The sequence below is a fragment of the Jaculus jaculus genome, chromosome 9 (genome assembly GCF_020740685.1).
Source record: "Jaculus jaculus isolate mJacJac1 chromosome 9, mJacJac1.mat.Y.cur, whole genome shotgun sequence".
NCBI classification, from domain to species: domain Eukaryota; kingdom Metazoa; phylum Chordata; class Mammalia; order Rodentia; family Dipodidae; genus Jaculus; species Jaculus jaculus.
The window spans coordinates 112,184,371-112,200,097 of NC_059110.1; the positions used below are offsets into that span (position 1 = coordinate 112,184,371).

The following is a 15,727-nucleotide window of genomic DNA, read 5'->3' on the forward strand; positions in this document are numbered from 1 at the left end:
CTCTCAAGTAAATAAATAAAAATTTTTAAGTATTTTAAAAAACAGTATTACTGAGGGCTGGAGGGATGGCTTAGTGGTTAAGGAGGTTGCCTGGGAAGCCTAAGCACCTATGTTTGACTCTTCAGATCCCAAGTACGCCAGCACACAAGGTAACGTAAGCACACAAGGTTGCACATGCGCACAAGGTGGTGTACGAGTCTGGTGTTTGACTGCAGTGGCTGGAGGCCCTTGCATGCCAATCATCCCCCCCTTCATAAAAAAAGGGCAGTCTTTTAGTCTGTTGGGCATGCCTCAAAAAAAAAAAAAAGTATGACTGAGCCAGGTGCACGTCTTTAATCCCAGCACACTTAGGAGGCAGGTGGGAGGATCACTGTGAGTTCAAGGCCACCCTGAGACTATATAGTGAATTCCAGGTCAGCTTGGGCTAGAGTGAGACCTTACCTCAGAAAAACAACCAACTAAACAAAAAGTATTACTGGTTCTGGAGAGATGGCTTAGCAGTTAAGGTGCCTACCTGCAAAGCCTAAAGACCCGGGCTCAGTTTCCCCAGTGCCCATGCAAGACAGGTGCATGAGTGGCACGCGTGCATGGAGCTCGCCTACAATGGCTACAGGGAGGCCCTGCTGTGCCCATTCGCTTTCTCTGAAGTAAAGTATTTTATTTATTTAGGCTTTTTGAAGTAGGATGTCACTCTGGCCCAGGCTGGCCTGAAATGTTGTCTCAGGGTGGCCTCGAACTCATGGTGATCTTCCTACCTCTGCCTCCCAAGTGCTGGGATTAAAGGGGTGTGCCACCACGCCTGGGTCAAATAAATAAAATACTTGAAAATATTTAAAAGTATTGCTGCTCCCATTATTACTCACCACTGGCTGTGTTTGACTGCAGTTGTGTTCCATTATCTTCTCTGGAGTAACTGGATTTTGTCTTTGATTTGAGGGGAGGAGTGGATTAGGGACTGGAAGTATTCAGCATGGTCATTCCATGATTTCTGTTTTAGATGACTTCAAGATATTTACTTTGTAGTTTCTCTGGATTTAGTTAGTGCCAGTCATCTTTAAAAAAAAAAAAATTAATTGATGGTGCACCCCTTTAATCCCAGCATTTGGGAGACAGAGGTAGGTGGATCACCATGAGTTTGAGGCCACCTTGGGACTATATAGTGAATTCCAGGTCAGCCTGGGCTAGAGTGAGACCCTACCTCAAAAACAAAACAAAAAAAATTTGCATTTATCACAGAAATGACTTTAAAATTTTGGCTTTTATTTTATTTTTTTTACTTCATAAGCTGTGAATATGAGTATGCTAACAGCATACAATGTAACTAATAACATTTAAATAAACTTCACTTTTTCTTTGGGCCTCGGCCTTTTAAAATCTATATAAACTTTTGAAATATAGTCTGTACTTAACTAATAACAAAATACCTTTTTGCATGGTAAAAGTTACTTTAATTAGGGCCTGGAGGGGTGGCTTAGTGGTCAAGTTGCTTGCCTGCAAAGCCAAAGGACCCAAGTTCAATTTCCCAGTACCCACATAAGCCAGATGTACAAGGGGGTACATGCATCTGGAGTTCATTTGCAGTGGCTAGAGGCCCTGGCAAGCCCATTATCTCTTTATCTCCTCTCTCTCTCTCCTTGCAAATAAATAAGTAAATTAAATTAAATTTGGAAAAAATTACTTTAATTAGAAAAGGCATATATATTTTTGTGACATCAGCAATGAAGAAATTAATGATTACTTTAATATTTATATTAAACATGTTTAACTGTAAAAATTATTTATTTGTAAGGAAAGAAAGAGAATGAGAGAATATGGGTACATCAGGGTCTCTAGCCACTGCAAATGAACTCCAGATGCATGTGTCACTTTGTACATCCGGCTTTACATGGGTACTGGAGAACTGAACTTGGGTCATTAGGCTTTGCAGGCAAATGTCTTAACCACTAAGCCATCTCTCCAGTCCCTCTAGTTATCTTTTTTTTTTGTTATTTTCCCCCAAGGTAGGGTCTCACTCTATACCAGACTGACCTGGAATTCATTCTGCAGTCTCAGGGTGGTCTTGAATTTAGGGCAGCTCTCCCAGCTGTGCCTCCTGAGTGCTGGGATTCAAGGCATGTGCCACCACTTCCAGTCAGTTTGTCATCAGGTTAGATGAGAAGTCTTGCTTTTTGGGTTGCCAAGTATTTGAGAATAACCTCTATTATTTACCATGTACATGAATAAGTAGGTGTCTGAATTTACATCTTTAGGGTTTTTGAAAAAATAATCTTAGGCAGGAGGAAGTTGCATGTTGAGGGAGAAGCTGCTTTAATGGAATGTGCTTATATGTTATTTTTTTTAAGATTTATTTTTATTTATTTATTAGAGATAGACAGAGGGGGAGAGAGAGTGAGAATGGGTACACCAGGGCCTCTAGCCACTGCAAAGGAACTCCAGATGCATTGCACCACCATGTGCATCTATCTGGTTTATGTGGGACCTGGAGAATTGAACCTGAGTCCTTAGGCTTCGCAGGCATGTGCCTTAACTACTAAGCCATCTCTCTAGCCCATTATATGGGCTTTTGTGTGTTACATTATTTTTGAGGCAGGGTCTTGCTGTGTAACCCAGGCTGATCACAAACTTGAGATCTTGCTGCCTACGTTTCTTCACCTCCACACTGGCTGGGGTTATAGGTGTGCACTATCACGCCTGGCTTTTGTGCTTCCTGTAGTAGTGAAAAACCAGTGAGTAAAACATCCATCTTTAGTCTATTTTAGAAGTCTTAGGATTTTTAGTTGAAACATTCATGGTGGATATAAAAATATTGTTGGGTCAATCAAGTTTCCTGCAGTTAAATTTATTTGAGTGTGAAGCTGTTGGGTCTTTTAGGCTTCTTTGGTATTAAAGGGTTACTGTATGGAGAAGGTAGGCTTGGATTTGGAGGATGGCCCCTGAAGCCCCAGATTTTACCTCCTGCTGCTGCTATTCTCCTCTACGTTATAGCTACCTAGCCTTTCCCCTGCTTCTCTAACACTCCAAGACATTTTTCCTGTCGGGATGTTGCTACTGTGATTTTATTAATTATTATTTTGGGTGACCTTCCCCCAGATGTTCATGTGGCTTGCTCTGTTCATGAAGAGACTTCTTTGGAGAACCGTCTTTTCCATGGCTCACTTCCTGCAAACCAGTCCAAAAGAACGCCGCCCTCCTGCTGCACTCCGCCTCTGCAGTTCTGTACTCTGCCCGTATCTTTGATCAGCAAATGAAATACTGAGATTATATTTGTTTCCTTGTTTTATCTCTTCTCCTAAAATACCATCTTTAAGACTGTAGAGACTTTTCTTGTTCAGCTTCTAGAACAGGGTTCTCAACCTTGATGTAGTGGGTCAGATAATTTTGTTGTGGGAGGCGGGCCTGTGCAACACACGGTGTCTGACAGCGTCTTCTACACCAGTAACACCCTCTCCTTCGTATCGAGCATCAGAAATACCTGTGAACATTGCCAAATGCCTCCTAAGGGACGTCACTGCTAGTTGAGAATCACTGTTCTAGAGAAATGCCTTAGCAGCTGCTGGCTGCTTAAGAAATGAATGGAGCTGGAGAGATGGCTTAGCAATTAAGGCCTTTGCCTGCAAAGCCAAAGGATGCCGGTTCGATTCTCCATGACTCACATAAGACAGATGCACAAGGGGGCCCTTGCATCTGGAGTTCATTTGCAGTGGCTGGAGGTCCTGGCATGCCCATTCCCTAACCTCTCTCTCAAATAAATAAATAAAATATATTTTTATATTTACTGTGAATGGTTAGGGCTCAGTGGGATAATGCATGAGCGAATGAATTCAGCAAGGCAACCGTTTTGGAACACTGAGTAAACATTAAGTGCACAATATTTCTTCTTTTCCTTCTCAGATGTCCTCATTGTTTTGTCTTCTAGTTTTTGGCGTGTTGCTTCATCCTTTGCTGCCTTTTTTTGGGTGGGGGTCTAGGGAGTGATGTAAGGTAGGGTCTCTTTGTAGCCCAGGCTGACCTGAATTTCACTATGTAGTCTTAAGCTGGCCTGAAACTCACAGTAGTCCTTCTACCTCAGCCTCCCTAGTGCTAGGATTAAAGGTGTGTGCTCCAGTCATGGGAGGCAGAGGTAGGAGGATCCCCCACCCTGTGAGTTCCAGGCCAGCTTGAGGATACATAGTGAATTCTATCCAAGCCAGCCTGGACTCGGGCAAGAAACAGCATCGAAAAAACAAAAAAAAGGGGGCTGGAGAGATGGCTTAGCAGTTAAGGCATTTGCCTACAAAGCCAAAGGATCCCAGTTCAGTTCTCCAGGACCCACGTAAGCCAGATGCACAAGGGGGCACAGCATCTGGAGTTCGTTTGTAGTGGCTGGAGGCCCTGGTGCACCCATTCTGTCCCTCTCTCTCTGCCTCCTTCTGTATCAAATAAATGAATAAAATATATTTAAAAAAAGAAGAAAAAAATAGATTGTGTACCACCACACTTAGCCCCCTTTGCTGCTTTTTACCTTCAGACTTGCTTGTTCTTTTGCATATTGCAACTTCATTTTTTTCCTCCCAGTGCTAGAGTTTAAACATGGGCCTTACACATGCTGGGCTAGTGCTCTCCAGCGAGCTGGGTCTCCAGCCCATCACTGTTCTTCAGTTTGCTGTTACTGAGCAAGTGACTCCTAGGTACCTCCTCTATACAGCGCAGTGATAAGAGAAAAGCGTAGAAAGATACAATGCTGTCTGTGCTTAAGAGTCCATCATGGGAGACAGGCATGGTGGCTCATGCCTTTAATTCCAGCACTTGGGTGGCAAAGGTAGGAGGATCACTGTGAGTTTGAGGCCAGCCTGAGACTGCATAGTGAATTCCAGGTCATCCTGGGCTACAGCAAGACCCTACCTCAAAAAAACTTTAAAAAAAAAAAAAGAAAAAAGAAAAGAATTTGCCCACTCTGTAATCCCAGGCTGGCCTCGAACTCACTGTCATCCTTTAACCTCTGTCTCCTGGCTGCTGGGATTAAAGGTTTGCATCACTACACCCAGCTTGGGACCAAACTTCAAGGCACTTTCAGTTGGTTTTACTTTTGTCCTTACTTTAATGTCCCAGAGTAAGTCAGTTTCCTCATTTTAGCTTCATCTGTTAAATGAAGATAACTTGGAAATTCTTTCTTTTTGTTTTTGTTTTTTTGAGGTAGGGTCTCACTGTAGCCCAGCCTGACCTGGTATTCATTATGTAGTCTCAGGCTGGCCTTGAGCTCATGGCGATCCCTCCTACCTCTGGCTCCCTAGTGCACCGCCATACCTCACATGACTTGCAAATTCTAATAGAGGGTTGTCTATATGGTTTACAAATGTTAAGTATTTTGTGACCAGATAAATAGGTAACTTTCCATGTGGCATTTATTCTTTATTCAGGTCTCATGGGTGTGACTATACCAGGTGTCAGTAAACTGTGTCCTATTAGTCAGATCTGGTACTCAGCCTATTTTTTAATGACTCACAACTGAGAACGAGATACATACATACATACACACACACACACACACACACACACACATATATATTTTGGTTTTTCAAGATACCATCTCTAGCCCAGGCTGACCTGAAATTCACTATATAGTCTCAGGCTGGCCTCTAACTCACAGCAATCCTCCTACCTTTGCCTACCAAGTGCTGGGATTAAAGGCGTGAGCACCACACCCAGCCTGAGAATTTTTTTATATTTTAAAAAGGTTGTAAAAAGAGCTAGAGAGATGGCTTAGTGGTTAAGGTGTTTGCCAGCAGAGCTAAAGGATCCGGGTTTGACTCTCCAGGACCCATGTAAGTCAGATATACAAGGGGTGCATGCATCTGGAGTTCATTTGTAGTGGCTGGAGTCCCTGGTGTGCCCATTCTCTCTCTCTCTCTCTCTCTCTCTCTCTCTCTCTCTCAAATAAATAAATAAAAAATTTTTTTAGGGCTGGAGAGATGGCTTAGCAGTTAAGCACTTGCCTGTGAAGTCTAAGGACCGCGGATTGAGGCTCAATTCCCCAGGACCCACATTAGCCAGATGCACAAGGGGGCTCACGTGTCTGGAGTACGTTTGCACTGGCTGGAGGCCCTGGTGTGCCCATTCTGTCTCTCTGTCTCTCTCTGCCTCTTTCTCTCTCTGTCTGTCGCTATCAAATAAATAAATAAAAATAAATTTTTTTTTTTTTTTTTTTTTTTGGTTTTTCAAGGTGTAGGGTCTTACTGTAGCTCAGGCTGACCTGGAATTCACTATGGAGTCTCAGGGTGGCCTCGAACTCAAGCATCCTCCCACTTCTGCCTCCTGAGTGCTGGGATTAAAGGCATGAGCCACCACGCTCGGCAACAAAAAAAAATTTTTTTTAAACAGTTGTAAAAAAATCCAGGTGTATGAGAAGGTAGTCAGTGAACTTAGAGAAATTAGTTGTCCAAGACATATCTCATGAAAAGACCCATTACTTGCCAGATGTGGTGGTGCACACTTTTAATCCCAGCACTCAGGAGGCAGAGGTAGGAGAATCACTGTGAGTTCAAGGCCACCCTGACACTACATAGTGAATTCCAAATCAGCCTGGGCTAGAGGGAGACCCTACCTTGAAAAACCAAAAAAAAAAAATCATTAAAAAAACAAGACTATTGGGCTGGAGAGATGGTTTAACAGTTAAGGTGCTTGTCTGCGAAGCCTAAAGTTTTAGACTCAATTCCCCAGTACCCACATAAGCAGATGCATATGGTGGCACATGTGTCTGGAGGTCATTTGCAGTGGCTAGAAGCCCTGGTATGTCCATTCTCTGTTTCTAATAAATAAATATAAAAGACTATTACTTGAAATATACAAAGAGGTCTTAAAATTCAATAACAACAAAAAGCCAGGGCTGGAGAGATGGCTCAGCGGGTAAGGCACTTTCCTGAGAAGCCTACTAACCAAGGTTCGATTCCCCAGTACTCACGTAAGCCAGATGCACAAGGTGGCACATGCGTCTGGAGTTCATTTGTAGTGGGTAGAGGTCCTGTTGTGCCTCTTCTCTCTATTTGCCTCCCCCCCCATAAAATTTTTAAAAAGTTTTAAAAACACATTTTTTAATTAAAATATTTTATTTATATATCTATTTGAGAGAGAGAGAAGAGGCAGAGAAAGAGAGAATGGATGCATTAGGGTCTCTAGCCATTGCAAACAGACTCCAGATACATGCACTGCCTTGGGCATCTGGCTTTTGTGGGCACTGGGAGATCGAACCTGGGTCCTTAGTCTTCACAGGCAAATGTCTTAACTACTATGCCATCTTTCCAGCCCGATAAAAACATTTTTTAAAAAGGCCAGTGTGGGGCTGGAGAGGTGTCTCAGCAGTTAAAGGCACTTGCTTGTAAAGCCTGACTACTTGGGTTCGAGTCCCCATTATCCATGGTAAAGCCAGATATACAAAGTGACACATGCATCTGAAATTTCTTTTCAGGGGCAGAAAGCCTAGTGTGCCTAGTGTCTCTCTCTCAAATAAAATATATATATATTTTTTAGCTGGGCATGGTGGCTGTACTTGGGAGTCAGAGATAGGATCACTGAGAGTTCAAGGCCATTCTGAAACTACAGAGTGAATTGCAGGTCAGCTTGAGCAAGAGTGAGACCTTACCTCGGGTGCCTGGTGGAGGGAGGAAGGAAAAAAAAATTTTGAAGCTAACCTGAGTGCTGGAGAGATGGCTTAGTGGTTAAGGCACTTACTTGCCTGCAAAGCTTAAGGACTTATGTTCAACTCTCCAGGTCCCACATAAGCTAGACGCAGGTCCACAATGTCGCACATGTCCCGAGGGCTGAAGTCACAGCAGCTCTAAGACCCTGGCATGGCTATTCTCTCTCTCTCTTAAAAAAAAAAAAAAAAAAAAAAAAAACCTAATCTGAGCTGGGCGTCATGGTGTACATTTTAATCCCAGCTCTTAGGAGGCAGAGGTAGGAGAATCACCATGAGTTCAAGGTCACCCTGAGACTACAAAGTGAATTCCAGGTCAGCCTAGGCAAGAGTGAGATTTTACCTCAAAAAAACAAACTCAAAAAAAAAAAAAAAAATCTGATTGAAATGAATGCTCAGCAGGGCTGGGGCATGTGTAGCTCATTGACAGCACATACACTTAGCATGCATTCAATCTCTAGCACACCTCTTCCTAAAAATAGACCAAAAGACACAGACAACTCACATAAGCCGACATTCAAATGCAAATGGCAAGCACATGAAGAGATGTTTAACATCATGTCATTAGAGAATTGCGAAGTAAAACACGATACCATTACAAGCCCACTAGGGTGGCCAAAATCCAAAACCATGACAAATGCTGGGAAATTATGTGGAACAACCTCCTTCATTGCTGGTGCTAATATGGAAAAGCGCAGCCACTTAGAAAGAAGTTTGGAAGGTTCTTACGGAGCCAGTCATGTTCCTAGCATGTGATCCAGCAATCACTATGTATGGCATGATTTGTAGCCATGGTGACCGAGGTGTATGGAAGTTTTTTGTACTTTTTGTGAACCAGACAGCTCTAAAATATGAAGTTTATTCATTAAAAAAATATTGGGGGCTGGAGAGATGGCTTAGCGGTTAAGCGCTTGCCTGTGAAGCCTAAGGACCCTGGTTCGAGGCTTGGTTCCCCAGGTCCCACGTTAGCCAGATGCACATGGGGAGCACGCGTCTGGAGTTCGTTTGCAGAGGCTGGAAGCCCTGGTGCACCCATTCTCTCTCTCTCTCCATCTGTCTTTCTCTCTGTGTCTGTCGCGCTCAAATAAATAAATAAAAATTTAAAAAAAATATATTGGGAGTATAGCTTAGAATACTTGCCTTGCATGCATGAGGGTTTGATCCCCAGTACCACAAAACAAACAATAATTTTACAAAAAGGAACTTTAAATTGGTCTTTTATAGAGAACACTTACCACATCCACAGCAGGTCTTGGAGATGAGGCTAAGGTTTAGTCTTTTTAAGTGTCCAGTCCTCAAGACCTCTTGGGCACTCTGTCTCTCATTATAAAGTTGTCCTTAAAAATTTTTGTTTTGTTGACAGGTATATGAGTGACCTAAAGCTGCAAATAAAGACGGAGCGAGAGCAGTGCCAACTGGAGCAGGGCAAGGATGCCAATTCCTCCTCCCCCTCCACCCCCACCTGGTCCTCCCCCACCTCCCGCTTTTAACCAGGTAGGTCGTCTTTCTACCAGGCTCTCAAACTGCATTCAAAACAAACACACAGAAAACTTTGCTTAACAATTGTGGGTTTTCCTACCTGTAATGCTTTTATTCTGAGCCTGTTCTTTAATTCTATTAATTTATTTATTCACTCATTGTTTTTGTTCTCTTGGTTTTTCCAGGTAGGGTCTCACTCTAGTCAGGCTGACCTGGAATTCACTATGTAGTCTCAGGGTGGCCTCGAATTCACTGTGATTCACCTACCTCTGCCTCTGGAATGCTGGGATTAAAGGTGTGCGCCACCATGTCCGCTTTATTTATTTAAAAAAAAAAAGATTTATTTTTATTTATTTATTAGAGAGAGAGTGTGTGTGAGAATGGGCGTTCCATGGCCTCCAGCCACTGCAAACAAACTCCAGATAAATGTGCATGCCATGTGCATCTGGCTTACGTGGGACCTAGAGAATCGAACCTGAGTCCTTAGGTTTCACAGACATGTGCCTTAACCACTAAGTCACCTCTCCAGCCCGCTTGCGCATCTGGCTAACGTGGGTCCTGGGGAATTGAGCCTCGAACCGGGGTCCTTAGGCTTCACAGGCAAGCGCTTAACCGCTAAGCCATCTCTTCAGCCCCCGCTTTATTTATTTTTGATGACAGGGTCTCAGTATGGATCCCAAGCTGCCTTTGAACTAGCTGTGTATCCCAAGCTGGCCTTAAATTTAAGGTCATCATGCCTTAGTTCTCAAAATACTGAGATTACAGGTGTGGTACCTTTATGCCCAGCTAAGTGTTTTTGATCTCCTAACTAAAAAGTATTTGTTTATTTGCACATCTATGTGTTTGGGTGTGTCAGAATTTCTTGCTGCTGCAATCAAATGCTAAATGTGTGTGCTACTTTAAAAAATGTTGTGAGAGAGAAGGTGGGGGAAGAGAATGGCTACATTAGGACCTCTTCCACTGAAAATGAACTCCAGGTGTGCGTGCCATTTTGTGCATCTGGCTTTATGTGGGCACTGGGGAATCAAACATGGGTGAACAGACTTTGCAAACAAGTGCCTTTAACCATTGAGCATTCTCCCCAATCCTTTATTTATTTATCTGTGGTTTTTTTTTTTTTTTTTTTTTTTTTTTTTTTTTTTTTAGTTTTTTTGTTTTTGGAGTCAGAATCTCACTCCAGACCAGGCTGGCCTTGAACTAATGTCTCGTACCTCAGTAATCCTGAGTGCTAGGATTAAATGAATGAACTACCACAGTCCACAAAAAATCTGTATGTTTTGGTATTTTGAAATAGCCTTGCTTGTCATCCTGGCTAGCCTCCTGGAACTTGCTATTACCATAGACTAGACTGGCCTCAAATTTGCACTGATCCTCCTGTGTCTGCCTCTTGACTACGTGAATCACCATGCCCAGTTTCTATTGGAGCCATAGAGGTTGTGATTAAATCTGCAACACACTGCATGGCATGTGGTGTAGGGAGATGGAGAACAAACCTGTCCTTACTACTTGTTCTGAGTCCTGTAAGGTCCTCGTGGGGCCATAATGGTGATCTTGTTTCCTTGTTTTGGTTCATTCTAAGTAGAAATTTGGACAGATACCATGTAGACACTAGTGTTGCCCTTGAACTGTTTGGTCTTCAAAGGTTAGTGTGTCATCTCATCGCTCTTGTGTCCTTTGGAAAGGCATGGAGACTCTTAGTGATCACTTCTTGCTACCATTTTTCGTTTGTTTGTTTTTGGAGGTAGGGTCTCACTCTAGCTCAGGCTGACCTGGAATTAACTGTGTAGTCTCAGGGTGGTCTTAAAGTCATGGTGATCCTCCTACCTCTGCCTCCCAAGTGCTGGGATTAAAGGTGTGCACCACCACACCCGGTTTACCTGCTTTTCTTACTCAAAAACATATTATAAACGGCTTGTTATGTCATTAGATATTTAGTGGTATGTACATGGGCACATGTGTCTGCAGTCATACTTGTTGCAAAATAGCATTTTTTCACATACATGTATGTGTGGCATGTGTGTAGTGTATGCATGTGTGTACACTGCATACATGTGGAAACCAGAGGAGAATGTTGGGTGTCCTGTTCCCCTTCCCCCATCCTGTTGCTCAGCCTCCTGTTTTGTTGAGACAAGTGTCTCATTGATTTAGCACCTTGCTATTTTCTCAAGCCCCAGTGACTCTCTGGTCTCTTCTTCCTACAGGACTGAGGTTACATATGTGTTTGATTTTACATGGTGGATGCTGGGGAATCAAACTCGGGCAGTTTCAAGTCCTCTTCGGTATTCATGCTTGTGTGGGAAGCATGCTTTTACCTCTGAACCATCTCTCCAGCTGCTACTTTTTTCTTTGAAGCCATGACATTTCATGGGTTTCATTTTCCTTTCTTTTCTTCTTCTTCTTCCTTTTCCTCGTCTTTTTTTTTTTTTTGAGGTAGGGTCTCATTCTGGCTCAAGCTGACCTGGAATTCACTATATAGTCTCAGGGTGGCCTTGAACTCACCTCATAGCGATCCTCCTACCTCTGCCTCCCGAGTGCTGGGATCAAAGACATGTGCTACCACACCTGGTTCTCTCTTTATTTCTTTCTTTTTTTTTTTTTTTTTTACTTTTAATTTTAGTTGGGGGGGGTGAGAGTGAGTGAGCAACAGAAATTGAATGTCAGGCACTTGCGCCACCTAGTGGGCATGTGCAACCTTACACTTACCTCACCTTTGTGCATCTGGCTTATGTGGGATCTGGAAAATTGAACATGGGTCCTTAGGCTTTGTAGGCAAGCACCTTAACCGCTAAGCCATCTCTCCAGCACCCCCCTTTTTGTTGTTTTTTCAAGGTGGGGTCTCACTCTAGTCCAGGATGTCCTGGAATTCACTATGTAGTCTCCAGATGGCCTCGAACTCACGGTGATCCTCCTACCTCTACATCCCGAGTGCTGGGATTAAAGGCGTGTGCCACCATGACTATCTCAGTTTTTATTTTTTTTATGTATTTATTTATTTTAGAGGTAGGGTCTTGATGTAGCCCGGGCTGACCTGGAATTCACTTTGTAGTATCAGAGTGGACTTGAACTCACAGCAATTCTCCTACCTTTGTCTCCTGAGTGCTGGGATTAAAAGGCATGTGCCACCATACCTGACCTTAGCCTCTATTTTTATTTATTTATTTACTTATTTATTTATTTTTTATTTTTATTTATTTATTTATTTTTTTTTTGGTTTTTCGAGGTAGGGTCTCACTCTAGCCCAGGCTGACCTGGAATTCACTATGTAGTCTCAGGGTGGCCTCGAACTCACGGAGATCCTCCTACCTCTGCCTCCCAAGTGCTGGGATTAAAGGCGTGCACCACCACGCCCGGCTTATTTATTTTTTAGAAGAGAGAGAGAGAATTGCAGTCGGACTCCCGATGCTTGCACCACCTAGTAAGCATGTGCAACCTTGCTCTTGCCTCATCTTTGTGCATCTGGTTTACATGGGTCCTGGGGAATCGAACCAAGGTCCTTTGGCTTTGCAGGCAAGCGCCTTAACTGCTAAGCCATCTCTCCAGCCCTAATTTTTAAATTTTTAAACTTGTCTGTGTGTATGTGTAACAAATGTTTGTATGGCTTTATGTCGCTATCTAGGAAATTGAACCTGGGGCCAGCAGCCTTGCATGCTAACCCCTTTAACCACTGACCCATCTCCCAGCCCCATCAGACAGTTGTATCCTTCATTTATGAGTGAGAGAGAGGGACACGGTATGCAAACTTCAGACACACGTGCCACTTGGTGCATCTTGCTTTACCCGGGTACCAGGGAATCAAACCTGCACTGATAGGCTTTGCATAAGCAAGTGTCTTTAACTGCTAAGCCATCTCTCCAGCCCTTGCCCTTTCTAAGGTAGGGTCTTACTGTGGGTATGTAGCCCAAGTTGGCCTAAAGCTCCACCGTCCTCCTAATTAAGTCTCCTGTGTGGTGAGATAGATTGCATGTGTGGATTGTCACACTTACTTTCATTCTATAGGTTTTTTGTGCTTCCTTATCATGCCAGGCCCTGGCCAGCAGTGAACAGTGAACAGTGAACAGTCTGTAAATTATAATTTTAACTTTTCTCCCAAATAATCCAAGCTTTATTAAACAAAGTGGTTTAAAAAAATGAAGGAGCAGGGCTGGAGAGATGGCTTAGCGGTTAAGCGCTTGCCTGTGAAGCCTAAGGACCCCGGTTCAAGGCTGGGTTCCCCAGGTCCCACGTTAGCCAGATGCACAAGGGGTCGCATGCGTCTGGAGTTCGTTTGCAGAGGCTGGAAGCCCTGGCACGCCCATTCTCTCTCTCTCCCTCTATCTGTCTTTCTCTCTGTGTCTGTCGCTCTCAAATAAATAAATTTTTTAAAAAAATGAAAAAAAAAATGAAGGAGCTGGGCATGGTGGCGCATGCCTTTAATCCCAGCACTTGGAAGGCAGAGGTAGGAGGATCACCATAAGTTCCAGGCCACCCTGATATGACATAGTGAATTCCAGGTCAGCCCGAGTTAGAGTGAGACCCTACCTCAAAAAAAAAAAAAAGAAGGCGGCTCGGGGCTGGAGAGGTAGGTGGCTTAGCAGTTAAGGCGCTTGCCTGAGAAACCTAAGCACCCAGGTGTAATTCCCTAGGACCCACGTAAGCCAGATGCCCCAGATAGTACATGGCTAGAGGCCCAGGCATACCCATTCTCTCTATATATCTGCCTTTCTCTCTCCCCCCAAATAAATAAGTAAATAAATAAATGAAGGCTGTTTCTAAAATTTCTAAATTGCACCCATATCCCATAATAGCCGTTACTCTTGGAGAGAGGAAAGCATTTCAGACTTTCAGTAACTAGTAGACTACAGTGAAATGTTCACCAACACACCAATGGAGATTGCCAGTGACTCCCCCTATCGCCTCCTCACTCCCACACATTTCAGGAATAAATAAGGAGCTAGCCTTTATTCTGCCCTGTTATTTGTTCCTAAGAAATCCTGTTCCTTCTGTTTAGGCTTGCTCTTTGATTTCTGTTGTAGTGTCAGCCATGTCTTTTGATTATTTCCTGTTGGTATTTATTTATTTTAAAAATTTTTTGTTTATTTTTATTTATTTATTTGAGAGTGACAGGCATAGAGAGAAAGAGGCAGATGGGGGGGGGCATGCCAGGGCCTCCAGCCACTGCAAATGAACTCCAGACACGTGCACCCCCTTGTGCATCTGGCTAACGTGGGTCCTGGGGAATCGAGCCTCAAACCGGGGTCCTTAGGCTTCACAGGCAAGCGCTTAACCACTAAGCCATCTCTCCATCCCTGTTTTTATTTTTGTTTTTGAGAGGTAGAGAGCGAGAATGGGTGCACCAAGGCCTTTCAGCCATGGTGAATGAACTCCAGGTGTGTGTGCCTCCTTGTACACATGTGCAACATTGCACACTTGCATCACTATGCATCTGGCTATGTGGGATCTGTAGATTCGAACATGCATTCTTAGGTTTCACAGGCAAGTGTCTTCACACAAAGCCATCTCTTCATCCCTCCCTGTTAGTTTTTAAGTCATATTTGTATGTTGAGGTTCTAGACTTAAAACATTACCCTGCTCTTTGCTGCCAGACTGCCACTGTCAGGGGTCCCATGCATGCTTCCAGGAAGGGTCTGTCCCATTCAGCCCTGCCCTCTTGCCACAGTATCCCCAGTGGCTGAAGTTGATGACAGACAATGTGAAAGAACAGATTTATAAATTTGCCAAAAAAGTCCTGACTCTCCCACAAATAGGATGATATACTGAGGGATTCATGATGTCATGTTGCACAAGTGCATTTTATGACAGGCAATAAAATCTTGCCAATCCCAAAGTCCAAAGGACTCACTCCTTATCTTCCTGAAGGCCTCTGTCATTTAATTAAGACAGCAGTGACTGAAAAATAAAAGGGAATTAAGCCTGAAAAGAAAAGAAGAGGAAGCCGGGCGTGTGGCGCACACCTTTAATCCCAGCACTCGGGAGGCAGAGGTAGGAGGATCGCCATGAGTTCGAGGCCACCCTGAGACTCCATAGTGAATTCCAGGTCAGCCTGGGCTAGAGTGAGACCCTACCTCGAAAAACCAAAAAAAAAGAAAGAAAAGAAAAGAAGAGGGCTGGAGTGATGACTTAGCTGTTAAGGTGCTTGTCTGGTAAGTCTAAGGACCCGGGTTCAATCCCCCAGTACTCATGTAAGTCAGATGTATAGGGTGGTGTATGGGTCTGGGGTTGTTTGCAGTGGCTGGAGGCCCGCCTACCTGCCTGCCTGCCTTCCTTCCTTCCTTTCTTTTTTCTTTCTCTTCTCTTCTCTCTCTCTCTCTCTCTGTCTCTTTTTTTTTTGTTTGTTTTGTTTTGTTTTCAAGGTAGGGTCTTGCTCTAGCCCAGGTTGACCTGGAATTCACTACATAGTTTTAGGGTGGCCTCGAACTCAGAGTGATCCACCTACCTCAGCCTTCCAAGTGTTGGGATTAAAGGTGTGTGCACAACATTCTGCTCTGTTTCCATTTTTTTTAAGATTTTCTTTTTATTTATTTATTAAAGACAGAGAGAGATAGTAGGAGAGTGAGAATGAGTGTGCTAGGGCTTCTGGCC

The 15,727-nt window shown here is 43.6% G+C and overlaps 1 protein-coding gene across 4 annotated transcripts in view; it reads left to right on the top strand.

Annotated features, from left to right (window-relative positions):
• Positions 1–15,727, top strand: part of Wipf2 (WAS/WASL interacting protein family member 2) — a 56,520-nt gene that overhangs the window by 13,890 nt on the left and 26,903 nt on the right. For all 4 annotated transcript variants that reach the window (XM_045158627.1, XM_045158625.1, XM_045158628.1 and 1 more), the window contains exon 2: positions 9,033–9,163. In XM_045158627.1, the coding sequence (XP_045014562.1) occupies positions 9,101–9,163 (63 nt within the window). In that variant the 5' untranslated portion in view covers positions 9,033–9,100. The remainder of the gene's footprint in view (positions 1–9,032; positions 9,164–15,727) is intronic.